At 34.2% G+C, this 14767-nt stretch overlaps 1 protein-coding gene across 10 annotated transcripts in view; it reads left to right on the top strand.

Moving 5' to 3' along the window:
* The window catches only part of Sarm (sterile alpha and armadillo motif), a 104844-nt gene extending 90077 nt beyond the window's left edge, over positions 1-14767 (top strand). For 8 of the 10 annotated variants that reach the window (XM_072890958.1, XM_072890956.1, XM_072890957.1 and 5 more), the window contains 5 exons: positions 7187-7288; positions 10169-12202; positions 12483-12649; positions 12925-13146; positions 14631-14767. In XM_072890958.1, the coding sequence (XP_072747059.1) occupies positions 7187-7288; positions 10169-12202; positions 12483-12649; positions 12925-13114 (2493 nt within the window). In that variant the 3' untranslated portion in view covers positions 13115-13146; positions 14631-14767. Of the gene's footprint in view, positions 1-4874; positions 5083-5873; positions 6030-7186; positions 7289-10168; positions 12203-12482; positions 12650-12924; positions 13147-13649; positions 13687-14630 lie in introns of those variants that run through there. The other 2 variants (XM_072890963.1, XR_012046563.1) reach the window with 2 other exon arrangements.

The raw sequence follows: 14767 nt of genomic DNA, 5'->3' as shown, positions 1-14767 counted from the left end.
CTGACCTTTCTCGTTTAAGCGACAAAAGGACCGAGAGGAAGACTCCGTGGGTGCGGCCGCGCGTGGCGAATAATTTGGCACGGAAACCTAGCGCGAATAAGGCGCTGTTGCGGGGGTCGTTGACACGCGCGTACATTCCGTTTTCCTCAACAACGGTGTTGCACACAATGAAATGCAAAGCTACGAACTGCGCATCGCGAACAAGATCTTTCCATTTTTATTCCCATGGTTTATCTTTGCGAAAGAGTCAATATTGATTTTTAACCGATGTTTTTTTTTTTTTTATTTGAATTTAAATATAGAAATGTATTTATCTGAAATTAAAATAAAAATATGATATTTAATCGAAGTTTTAATATATTTCTTAATATGTTGGGACATTTTTCAAATACAAATTTCTAAATGTGAACTTTGATATTTTCCAGATAGAAAAGAGTTTTAATTAATATCAATATTTTATTACGCTTAACATTTAAATACATAGATTTTTTTATTCAAAAAATGTAAAGAATTTTTTTGCTTGAAAGGAAAAAGGAACGTTATCTCATCTCATAAATACTATATCCGGGTTAAATCGATTACATTTAAATATAGATAAAAAAGTTAATATAACAATTATGTAAGTCAGAATTGCTCGAAATACGTTTCGCAGAAATTCAATGTTTTTGTTAAGTAATGTTAATCAGCAGCTGCACTTTTTTTTGTGCGTATGTACGTGCATCTGATAACGACCGTAATCTCGACCTTGACTATCACCCAAGGCAATGATTTCGCAAAAAGTACCGCGCGCTACCGCGAGATACAAGCGGACATCGTGACAAGCGGTCAGTTTGCGTATACTGTCATGCAATCGTCAACCGCCGTGTCGTCCGACACGAGGACTCCGTTTGGCTTGCGTTCAAAAATGCGCATGCTGCTGACTCAAAAGCCACGTAGTATCCGATCTAGCTGAATTCGTCTAAATTTAGATTACATGCCGCCAGGCGTAAATAATCACGAAACGCAAGCTCCATCAATGTGATCCGGGTCACCCGGTAGAATCAAGCTGTCACAAACTTTCGCTAGTTCCATGTGATTCATCCTGTTATCTAATTTTTCTCTCTGTGAATAAAAAGTAGAAAAGAAAAAGAAAGAATCATTACTAGAGTACATTTATGAGAAAAAAATATAAAATTGTGACTGAATTATTTATTTTATATAAAACACATGGTCTAATAAATAACTATTTTATAAAATTTATAACAAATTATAAAAAAAATATATACGATATTTTTATAAAATATAATACGCTTTAAAGAGATTTTAAGCCGTTATAATTTGATTTATATAAAGAAAATATTGAAATTTTTAACATTATATATTTTTTCTGCATTATTTTCACTTCAATGAAAAATAATTAAATCTTCAAATCAAATATTTCTCATCATTTGGATTTTGATACTACATTAATATAATAACAAAAAAATTATCTTCTTGTAATAACATTTAATTTTTCAAATTTTTCGAATTTTACAATATTTTAATACAGTCACAAAAAAAAGAAGAACAATTAATTTTACAAACATGTACGTTGATAGCGCCTTTGCGTGAGTCGCGTAGGTAGATTCAACCTGGCAACAAAAAGCTAGATTAGCTCGGAAGGAAGATAAATCATCGTCTTTCTCCTGGGAAAGACGAGAAGAGGTGCGTGCTCGTCTCGAAAAACTGCGGACGATTGCGTGCCATTTCATCCGTGGGTGTGTTCGGACTATTATTTTTTTCCTTTTTTTTATGAACATGCTATCCGTGCTATCCTTGACCCCACGTGTCGGCCTTGTGACATTCGTGTCGATACTTGTTCTCGCGATACAATTTCGTAAATTATTTTTTTCTGTTAATTCAACGAAATCTCGAGCAACGATAACGCACAGCTAAATGTGTCTCATGAGCGTCGAAATGATTTATCGAATTCGATTACACGCAATAGGATATACTTCATATATATATATATATATATATATATATATATCTGATAAATTAACATTCCATTGTACTTATCTCTGCACTATTCGCGACTTGCAAGCTTTTCCAAGAGATGTCGCCAGATTTAACTTAAAGAACAACGTCTTCGTATTGTCTCATTGTTAGAACGAGCAGATCTGTTTCATTGATACGAAATATTATTTGTTGCAATTATTGTCTATTAATAGCTATAATATTTTTTTTTTTTTGTACTTACTAATATCTTTTGAATAGTTTACGACTTGCAAGATTATTTAATATAGAGAAAACTTGAATTTAGATTTTTGCAAAACTATATTCGTATTTTTTTTTCTCTCTCTCTCTCTCTTTCTCTTTATATTTAATATATTTATAACGATGTCTTATTATTCAAAATGTTGAAAATTATATCTCAGCATGCGATCTGAACAGAACAACAACATAGAAAAGTTTTCTACTTAGAATAACATGAATCATTTATAGAACGACAAAATAAGATATATGTACGTAACCTTTGTAAAATTTATAATGCAGTTTGTTGATTCAAAATAGTCTATTTAATATTTGGCTAGGACTAGTGAAAACAATAGTTGTTTTGTAATTGTTATTTTCTTAAAAATTTCAAGTTACATTCTGAAATAAACACTCTATTTTATTCATTATAAATTATATAATTATTATTCTAATAATTAAAAGAAAACATTAAAATATTAAAAATTATTATTTTTATTTTATATAGTGGAAAAAATTTTTTTTTTTCAAAAATTAAAAAATTTGGAGACTAAACCATTAAAATTAGAGTTTATCGAGAAATGTTAAAAAGTATTTTGTTTTAGCATAAAGAATTCTAACTACCATTTTGCTAAGATCGATTCAAGTATACAGTATACATTACTTTCTTCTATTTTCCTGATTTGCTACTTTTGCGAAGACATCACTCTCGTTTCCATGGTGAACGGGTGGTAGTCATATATATGGCCGAGTGCGAAAGTAAACCGCCGTGGGTCGATAATTCGCAACCCCTGCGAAAGAGCAGTTTGTTCGTGACGCTGCTCGTTGACGGTCGTTTGGTCAATCGGTCGATTCGTTGGTTGCATGTCGACTTTGCATGGGACAACAACTGTCGAGGCTGCTGTCGCGGGGCCTTTTCCCGGGTCCAAGGTGCCAAAGCGATACGATAGTTCCATCCCCTCGTACTCGAATCCTGGCTAACACCTCGCAAATGGTACGACAATCCTGACTAATAAAATTAAACGTTTCTTCAGTTTCTTGAGTTTGAAAAAAGCTGCAAAATTACAACAGACAATTCTCTGCATTATTTCTTTTCATTGTTGGATTATATAATTGAAAAAGTCTATCATTTTCACGTGTTCTTAAAATTTAAACAGTGTTTTTAAACAAATAGTTTCCAACTTCTTAGACACGATTCATACTTTGAAAGGCGGTGAGAATCGTTAAAGTAGAATCGCGCGTTTTTTCGACGACACCTCTGAGTTGTCATTTATTGAGACTTGTTCATTCAACGCCGCAAACGCGACGCAGCGTGACATCATCGTTCAGATTTCGGTGAGAAGACGTGCCAAAAGACGACGACGACGATGACGAGAATTACGAATACTGCTAAGTGTCACCGATATCTTCGCCAACCGGAAATAGAGCAAGTGTATTCTCGGTAGTTAAATTACCAGCCGACCGCGACGCCGTTTCAAGGACGCGCGAGTGTCGCCAGAGATACGCGAAGGTTATCGTGAATTTCCCCGAGGAAAGAGGTCGTTATCGCATCGACCGATGAGAGCCACGGTGATAAGAACTCGATGAAAATTTGATAAACGCTCTACGAAATCTCGGTAAAAACTGTCACAAGATTATAATTTATGAGCAGTTTTTTTTCTTTCTTCGCGCAAGTTTGACCTGACATCGAGTTTATGAAGTTGTGAAAATACTTTGAAATAATGAAATCATATTATAATTACGTGAAGCTTTGCTTTTTACAACTTCTTGATTAACGTGGAGTTATTCCTCTAATTAATCGAAACATTAATAATAATTTTTGTGTTATTTTCTCTTTGTATAGGTATTATAATCGTAATATAATATAATTATTACAAGGGACTGGAAATGTAATGAATCAACAAAAAATATATGTAGGGAGAAAAGGGGATAAATAAGGGGGTTTACTCTAATTGTGAGACTGTCGTGTAAACCCCCTTCAACGTACACACATAAATCATCAACGTGATTACGAGGTGCATGTGCGAGCATGCATCTATGATGCATCAGTGCCGTCTGTCAGTGTTTAATGTCATCCATCCGCAGAGTACAAAATCAAGACGAACGACGAGTCATTCCCGATTTGAGAGAATGATCTGCTCGCAGATTATTTTTAGACTAGTCGGAAAATAGCAGCGACACAGTGCAACGTTGAGATTGCAGTTAAAAAGCGGCACCGATTACGAGATCGACGTGCGAAATACATTTCTCTTTCTCTCTCTCTCTCTCTCTCTCTCTTCTTCGTTGTAGCATACATACGGTGGGCGTAACGAAATTAAACTCTCTCGCGGGGTAGTGAATCGAGCTTAAACGCAGTCCAGATTAGTTTGCGTCGCGCTGCCATTACGTTCGCGACCACAGTGATTTATTGCTTTTATAATATTTATATTTTACAATTAGTTTAACGATAAGTAATGGGCGATTCTTGATTTTAATCTGTAAATATTTCGACGAACGTGCGTGATTTATAAATATTTAATTGAAAATAGTTTAGTTTGAAATAATTAAAAATAAAAATTTTTTAGTTTGTTGAAATTAATTTTATTAAAGTTAATTAAAAGAAATTTGATTAAAATTAATTTGAAATACTCTGCATTAACGTTAATAAAAGATCGTTTGATAGTTGTGTTTTATTTTCGTTCTTAATTAATTATGAATGATTTTCTATAACAAAAGAAATGTTTATTTTGTGCAATGCTGTCTATTTTTAATAAAAAAGTAATTATTATTGTATATTAAAAGAGTGATGTAAATCTCAATCGAAATATGAGCGCACCGTGGCCGATACATCGTGGATTATTGCATCGAAAACCATTCGAACGATTGCGAGTGGTAAGCCTGAGAAAATTTTGACTTGTATTTCTTTTTTATGTTCAGTAATTTCAGTAATTTCCTTGGTGAATTATTGAATTGTAACGAACCGACAACTCTTGAGCTCGAAGCTGGTCTGACATTTTGAGAAACGTGTATGGAACAACGCTCGCCTAATGTAAATGCCTTTGGAAATATCCGGTGATAGTTGAAAATATTTCGGTCATACTCGAAAAGCCGATATTTAAAATTGAAGAAATTGTTTACGCAGAAAACTTTCAAAATATCACACGCGACTGCCTAAGAATAAAACAAAGCTGGCCTCGTGTGACTAAATATTCGTTACTTTTGTAAACGAGAAGTCAGCGAGAAAACTTTTCACAAGAATAAAAAGAGAACATGCAGGATTAAATTGAAAAAAATAATTTTATTATTTGATATTAGAAAATAGATATCGTGTAAAAATTGTAATAAATGCGTTTAATTGCTTCGAAAACGACTGTAGTATACCAAATACTTAGAATATTCAAATTTAATAGAAATTTAATAAAAATAAAAATTGCAACTGTTATTAATTGTTTTATCAGAACGAAATAATGAATACACTTTGAACTGCGGAGCGCATTGACTGAGACAGACAAGCTTTTTCGCGATTAGATAACGCTTTTTCTTCTTCGGCGATACGTTTATTTGCGACATTATAATAGACGTCACGGATCGCGGAGTAAGGTGAAAGATGGAATTGTAGTAGTAACAGATCGCGCTTAATACGCCGTATAACAGACAATTGTGACGATACGAATTATATTTAGAGAAATACGTCAAGAGAGGGAAGGAGAGAAATCGACATTCAAGACGAACGAGATCGACGCACTAACCACAATGTGGATCATTGTGTCTCGAAGTGTTGCCGGGAAAAGTACCGTTGTGTTGTCGATACTAGAAACGCGGTGACAATGATAAGAAAAGTACGTCAATCATATCGTATCATCGCAAACGATTTCATTGGGTATTTAATATAATCGCATACTTGCCATTTTATCTGTAACAGGAATTGATTAGTTACGATTAAGTATTGTAATTATTCGGATCAAAGTACTTTCCGGTATGTAAAAAAAAACACGGATAATGATTAGAACGAGATGTGATATCTGTGTGTATTATTATATAACATATACATATATATTGAATATTTAATATTTTTTACATTGAATTTTATTGCATATGATTTTTCATCTATATACATATTAATTAACTGCAATTACACATTATATTAATATTGTTAAAAATTATATTTGTTTGGTTCAGATTAAGTGTGATAAAAAATATAAATTCTAGAATAAAATATTGAAATTATATTTTTAATAGTTATTTTGTTTTTTATATGTTATATGTATGTTATAATTAAATTTCTAAGCTCTCGTGATGTACTTTGATTCCTCATGTTATTCAATTGCGATAATAACTATAGGACGAAAGATTTAAATGACAGAAATGCGTATCTCATTATGCGTTATTACGCGCAAAGTGTGTGTTGTGGCTACATGTCGGATCGCCGAATAAAATCGTATCGTCTCGAGTACAGTGCAACAGTTGTACTCTTTCAATATAAGATGCTATCATTTATTTGCTACTGCAAATTGACGAGTGTGTTATAAGTGGACCTTCGATAATATGTGCTAATTTCTTACAACGCGCGGAATGTTATATAGGGTGTCGCTATTATAGAATGCCTGTTTCAATCACAGCTTGTGTCGTCGGATTTTTCTCTTCCATATACTGGGCAAATAAAAAAATTTTTAAATAAAAATTAAATAATATTGAAGCAAAATTGAAGCAAATAATTTATAGATCTTAATCGCAAAAACGTATACTGCTCTTGAATAAATAATACTAATAGTAGATACTATTACAAATATAAATTATAAAACAAATGTTAATTTTTTTATATAATAATGATATAATAAATAAATATTTGGCTGTGCGTAGTATTTTATAAAATAATAATTTTATAAAAGATAAATTTGAAATTCAAATAAACACACACACACGCACACATACACAGAGAGAGAGAGAGAGGGGGGGAGGGATAAATATATTGATTGCATATGCTTTTTATTTGCAGGAACAGAGAAGCTTGAAAGCTGGCGATCTATCGCATCAGGAGAGCAACAATATGGCAGCATCTACGATGAAGCTCCAAAGCGACTCATTCACTTCTGAAAAGGTAAAAGCTAAAATATTGATTATTTTTTTGTCACATTATCACGTCAAATTGTCACACTTTACAATATAAAATAATTATCAATTAACGTTCATACCTTTACAATCATCAGTAGATTATATAGAAAATAAAACCATAATATAAAATAATAATTAAAAATTTATTTAAAATTTAAATAATAATTTAGAAAAAATGATTTGGTAGGTAAAATAAAATTCTTTTTAAATTATAATAGATAAGATAATATATATAATTTTAATATGATTAGCGATTTAAATAATTTGTAATATTTCAAAGATACTGTTTGGAGTTTATAAAATAGCAAACTAGATTGGCATTTTGCAATTATTGTATTAACTTTATATTTATAAGATCTTATTTGTGAACTGATCGAAGATCACGACGCAACAACGTGTGCTGCGTCGCTTTGCGGAAAAACGTGAGGCGCAATTTTCTCGGTTTACATTCGCACTTCTGGCGAACCACCAAGCGCTAAAACATCAGACCGGTACCGACGGCAGCCTAAATCGTAAATCGTCATCCTTAACGACGATAGAGAACGCGATCGGCGGCTGTGCCGCGTTTTGGCACGCGGAATCGCGTCGGCGTTTAATGAATTTCTGCGATACACCGGACGGTGATTTAAACGCCGCCGAGCTCGCGGTCGGGCTTCAGTCGAAAAGTGAATTCGCGTGATTCGACAACGATCGCAAGAGAGAAGCGTAGTTTACACCTGCATTCGTTCAGGAAGACGCGATGATGCTAAGGAAGTGCAGCCTTGACTCGCGAATGGTAAACAACAAACGCCATGTTGTAGGATTTACACAATTTAGAAGACCGACAATATTTTATGAGATTTTTATTATTGTATATTATTCGGTTGCCTGCAAATTCCGTGTATTAATTTGGTAATCATTATACATATATACGTGTTAGAAAAATTAGAATTATTTAATTGGCTACAGAAAAACTTATAAGAACATATTTTTTTTAATAGAGCAATTTATTTGTAAAGTTATAAAATTATGTATTATATATTGATAAAATATATAATTGCAAAATATTAAAACACTCGCTTGTGGAAAGTTATTTAATAGAAATATTATAAATATTTTTTTAAATTATTTAAATTATTGGCAAAAATATATTTACTAAAAATATTATTTGAAATACATTATATATATATATATATATGTATATAATGATAAAATATTTGTAAAATACCGTTAGCTTTAAGAGTAATGTATATTTATTTCAGAATTTTGTATCGAAAAATCGTAAATTCTTTGTTCAAATTTTACATCATGGACTAGTAGCAAAACAATGCGCAGCTGATGTGTCGTTACAGAATGTCAAATGTCACCCGTACTGCATTATATTTTAATTAGCGAGCAATTAATGTGGAAAAATATTGAGAAAAAATGCTCTAGGAGTGTCAAGTGTTAAGTCGCGAGGAAATGGAATACATAATGCGTATAATAAATATCAATAATATGAATATCACGATTATAGGAAGAAGTAAAAAAAAATCTTGACAATTACGAAGAATTATGTAGAATTAAAAATAAATAAAAAAAATTATGCTTTGCTTGTTAAAATTTTTGAATAAACATTCATTCCAATTAAAAATTTTATCGTACGTTCTCACGACGTCATTCAATATTAACAAAACTACTTATGACTTCAATTGGACAACACCCACAATATTACATGGTGAAAAACACACTAAAAAGAGAGAAATTGCAATGTTTTTTATCAAGATTCATGACAATTCAATTAATTTAAAAAAAGACACGGAAAATTTGAATCGGATCTACAATAATATTACTAAGCATTTTCAACGAATTTGACCCGATACTGGTGTTTGTTTATCATTGCTTCATACATAACTTTAGTCTTCGTGCTGACGTGTACGTGTGATGTAGCATGAACAAATTTTTTAACTTCTTGATTTATTATATCGTGAAAGGTACGCTGATTTAATACTTTAATGTTAACAAAAAAGAACGCGCATGGTGTCAAAGTTAATTAACTAAAATTGTATAATGTCATTTCTGTTAATCTATACACAATGAAATTGTCACTTAGATACGTTTTTTATTTTTATTTTAGACTTGAGAAGGACCTAAACCAAAGATCGAAACGTCTATTGTTAAGCCCATCAAACATCGAATAAAATATAAAGCGTAATTAAACCAGTTTGGTCGATCAATAACAACACCTAATTAATTCGTCACTGCTGACTTATAATTTTATCAAAATTACTAAACTTTTCAGGCAAATACTTGAATTTTTTTTACAACATCCGATTTGCCAAAAGAGAGGATTATTAGTCTAATTTTTTTCTTATACCATCCTTCTTTCTACAATAAAAATATCACTTTAGCTATAAACATTCTCTTGGATAACAACTATCCATTAGAATTCATTTTCAATACTATCATTAATAGACTTAAAGCTCTAATTATCAACAAAATTTTATTTAGAAAATTTTAAAAAACCGATGATAATAACAGCACTTCGTACTTTACAATACCACATATTCCCAGAATTGCTGAACATTGCAATAATGTTGTCAGGAATGTTGACGTCAGATGTTGTCTTACTACAGCATAAACAAAGTAAATAATTTTATTAAAGTACACAAAAACCCCGTGCCCCTCCATCCTCACAATCGAATATAGTTTACAAAATTAACTGTAAAAATTGCACAGCTTCATACGTAAGATAAACAAGCAGGAAACTGAGAACAAGAATTTCGAAACATAAATCCAATATATTGAGTAATAAAAATAATTCGGTCATTACTAATCATAGACAATATCCTTGATGATCTTCCTCAAGACTCGAAAATTAATCAACGAACGATATTATGCTTTGCAGAAAGCGATGGCAGCACAACAGCAGCGACAAACGGTCACATCGACCGGCATCTTCAATCACGAGAAGCACATGGCATCAAGCTCGCAATCAAGCATCACAATTGCGTCCAAGTCAGGTGTTAGCGCATCCAAATCGATGATCAGCGCGGCGAGTGCGGTTAATCAGTTGATGAACGGTATGCGACCACCGACAGCTGAAGACGAGCTACTGTCCTTGCCATTGGACGATCTCGACCTGTTGTGTTCTAAATCGAATCCGCAAGACGTGGATTGCGCGATCGCCAAGTACAGTAGCCTGCTCGATAGCTTCGTGGAGCGACTGAAGGCAAGTGCCGACGGCTGCAGCAAAAACAGCAGCGCAGGTAGCAGCAGTAAGGCACCGCAATTGCTGAATAGAGTGAACGAGATCATCCGAAAAGCTTGGGCAGTGCCAACACACGGTCACGAATTGGGCTACACCCTATGCAACACTCTAAGGACGCGCGGCGGTCTCGACCTCCTAATGTCAAACTGTGTGGCGAATGATCACGAGCTACAATTTTCGTCAGCGAGACTGCTGGAGCAGTGTCTGACCACGGAGAATCGCGCCCACGTGGTGGAGAACGGCCTGGAGAAGGTGGTAAACGTGGCGTGCGTGTGCACAAAGAACGCCAACTCGGTAGATCACGCGCGTGTCGGTACTGGGATTCTTGAGCATCTGTTCAAGCACAGCGAAGGCACGTGCAGCGACGTGATCCGGCTAGGCGGTCTGGACGCGGTGTTGTTCGAGTGCAGGAAGAACGATGTAGAGACGCTGCGACATTGTGCAGGGGCACTCGCGAATCTGTCGCTGTACGGCGGCGCCGAGAATCAGGAAGCGATGATAAAGCGTAAGGTGCCGATGTGGCTGTTTCCACTCGCCTTTCACAACGACGACAACATCAAGTACTATGCCTGCTTGGCGATCGCTGTATTAGTCGCCAACAAGGAGATCGAGGCGGCAGTGCTCAAGTCTGGCACCCTTGACCTCGTTGAGCCGTTTATCACGTCGCACAATCCCTACGAGTTCGCCAAATCAAACCTGGCGCATGCCCATGGCCAAAGCAAAAACTGGCTGGAGAGGCTCGTACCGGTCTTGAGCTCGAAACGGGAAGAGGCCCGTAATCTGGCGGCTTTCCACTTTTGCATGGAGGCGGGCATTAAGAAGCAGCAGGGCAATACCGATATATTCCGGACGATTGGTGCGATCGAGCCACTGAAAAAGGTCGCCAGCTGTCCTAACGCGATCGCGTCAAAGTATGCGGCTCAGGCGTTAAGATTGATCGGCGAGGAAATTCCACACAAACTCAGCCAACAAGTACCCTTGTGGTCTACCGAAGACGTCCGCGAGTGGGTGAAACAGATCGGCTTTGCTGAGGTCGCCCCGAACTTTGTGGAGAGTCGGGTGGACGGCGATTTATTGTTACAGTTGACAGAAGAGAATCTGCGAGAAGATATTGGCCTGACGAACGGTATCATGCGCCGGAGATTCGCTCGAGAGCTACAGAATCTGAAGAAGATGGCCGACTACAGCAGCCGCGACACCGGTAATCTGAACAGCTTCTTGCAATCAATCGGCCAAGAGTTCTCCATCTATACGTACAGCATGTTGAACGCCGGTGTGGACAAAGATTCGATACGCAATCTCTCAGAGGATCAATTGCTGACCGAGTGCGGCATCTGCAACAGCATTCACCGACTCAGGATACTCGATGCTATCAAGAACATGCAGCACAATCAATTAGGTTCGTGCGAGTACGAATCACCGGACAAATCGCTCGATGTGTTTGTCAGTTATCGCAGATCGAATGGCTCGCAGCTAGCGAGTCTGTTGAAGGTACATCTGCAGCTGCGCGGTTTTTCGGTGTTCATTGACGTCGAAAGACTCGAGGCTGGAAAATTCGACAACAATCTGTTACAAAGCATCAGGCAGGCTAAACATTTCCTCCTTGTGCTCACACCTTCGGCTTTGGAGAGATGTATACAGGACAGCGAATGCAAGGACTGGGTTCACAGAGTGAGTTCTGATGCTCATTATTTTGTTTAGTCCTCTTTTTTTAATGAAAATACTACATGCTTATTTTTTAATTACTCATTTTACTAGACCAAGAGCTATGAAAAGAATAAAAAATTTTTTTATAAATATACGCTTTTTAAAGAATTTAAAAAATAAAGAAGGAAGATATTAGCTTTCAAAAAATATTTTTAAGAAAAATCTCTACCTCTAAAAATATTAAATTAAATATTACTTTGCAATATTATATGTTAAATTTTATAATGTTTGGTTATTTTACCAGGAGATTGTTGCCGCATTGCAATCGCAATGTAACATAATCCCTATTATTGATAACTTTCAATGGCCGGAACCTGAGGAACTTCCCGAGGACATGCGAGCAGTCTGCCATTTTAACGGTGTTCGCTGGATTCACGACTATCAAGACGCTTGCGTAGACAAGTTAGAAAGGTAACGGGAGACTAATCTTTTATCCAATCTTCAAATAGATATATAATTAAAAAGACATGGTTTGAAACAAAGAAACAAGTAACTTAATTTTCTAAGACGATAGTTAAACTCTTAGAGATTTTGAGGAATACTTGTTTTAGAGTATAACATATAATTATATTTCTGTTATTATTATTTAATAATTTTATTTTATCAGTGCATAATTTTTTCTACATTATTAAAATGTATATAACTATTAAAATAACTTTTCGATTTTTATTTCTCACGACGTGAAGGTTCATGCGAGGCGAGATACCTATGAGATCTGAGCTGTCCGCTGGAATTCCGCGCAGCATGGCGCCCAAGGACGTAACCCAGCCGAGCACACCGGGTAGCACGAATATACGACAGCCACCTAACTATCAGCGAATGCACAGCAACGAGAGCAGGGGCAGCGACAAAGATTCCACGGGCGGGCGAGACTGACTAGATGGCCCGCCCACAGCTATACCGAGCAGGTAGTTATTCTTATGTTAAATTATCCTGATAATTTAACATAGCTCTAATATATTGAGATGAGCGAATCGATTCGTTAAAATGTCCAGGAAAAAAATTTTTTTAATTTTAAAATGTATTAAGCTGTAGCAGATTCAAATCCTGATTTGGGCATTAACGGGACCAGACTGATGAATTACTATGAATTAAAAATTCATCAATAATTCGTTTAATTGCTAAAAGTAATTAAGAGTAACAAAAGAAAGTTTAAGTAATTGAAGATGAATTAAATTATAATTAAATTATTATAAACCAAAAAATTTTGAATATTTTAAATTAATGAAAATAATAAAGTAAGAAACCAAAATTTTAATAATTGGAATCAATTTAATTATAATAGATATAAAGGATCTTTAATAATTCGAATTATTGGATTTTTTACTAGTCGTTAACGAATACGATTTACGATTTGATCTTGAAGCAAGCTCTACTAACACAACGCTAATTTCTGTTTTTTTTTACGCAGCCAAGATTGTGAATCGCTCTATGACAATCACGACTAGGTCAGTCAGCGAAATTCTTTATTGATGTTTATGCTGTCAATCTGTCACCTTTCCATTATTTTTACCAAACCTTCACATTAAATTATTTCCTGATCATTTTAATGCATTTTTAATTATGTCCAATTATATGTACATATATGCTTGTTGTAAATGTATAGTCTAAAATGGAAATATTTTGGTAAAGTTTAATTGGATGTTGAATGTTTATACAGTCTCTGTGTGGAGAATAAATATAAATTATCTTTCTCTTTCGGTTAAATTATTTTTTCGCTAATAAAGGTAACAAGCAAAAAACTTATAAATGAATAAATTTAAATTATCTTGAATTCTAATGTAAATTTGAATAACAAATTCTTTGACGATATTAGAATTTATTAATAAAAAGATTTGTTCCAAAAATACATTTAAAAATAAATGTATATAACTTAAATTTTCAATACATAGATACCTTTATTATGTATATATATCTATTATATTATATATTATATTGGGGTCTAACAATAAGCAGTGCAATTGCATGTAATTGTGTCAAATGTCTTCAATGTTTGTACGTTGTATGAGAAAATTTGGAAAGAAGTTTAAAATATTAAGTTTTTTTTTTAGAGAAAGATCTAAATATTAATTATAAATATAAATATTAATTTTAGAGAAAAATATAAATATTAATTTTTTAATGATTCAATAATCATAGATTTTAACGAGATCAAAAAGATTTAAAATTAATACGTAATTTAAACTTAGTTGTGATGCAGCCAATTTTATTCTAATTAAAAAGTCTAACATGAATATGCAAAAATATAAAGTTCTTCTTAGATACAATATCCAAAAAAGATTTTAAAAATATAACATAAGATATATAAATAAAATTTAAAAAAATTTTAAATCTAACAGATAAGTTAAACGCACAAACAATGCAAGTTAATGAATTTGTTTTTGTATTCTAGGCTTAAAAAGTCGTCGAGTCCGTCCCGTTGGTTGATGGGTTTGCCACCCACGTCGCCACGCTTTAAGTTCATGCACGCGCATTTAGGAAATGCAAACGGTGGTCCGACAATACCTCTCAGGCCGCCACGGCAACCTG

The sequence above is a fragment of the Anoplolepis gracilipes genome, chromosome 4 (assembly GCF_047496725.1).
Source record: "Anoplolepis gracilipes chromosome 4, ASM4749672v1, whole genome shotgun sequence".
NCBI lineage: Eukaryota > Metazoa > Arthropoda > Insecta > Hymenoptera > Formicidae > Anoplolepis > Anoplolepis gracilipes.
The sequence above is the reverse complement of the archived record's forward strand: the minus strand, read 5'-3'. Positions and strand labels throughout refer to the sequence as shown.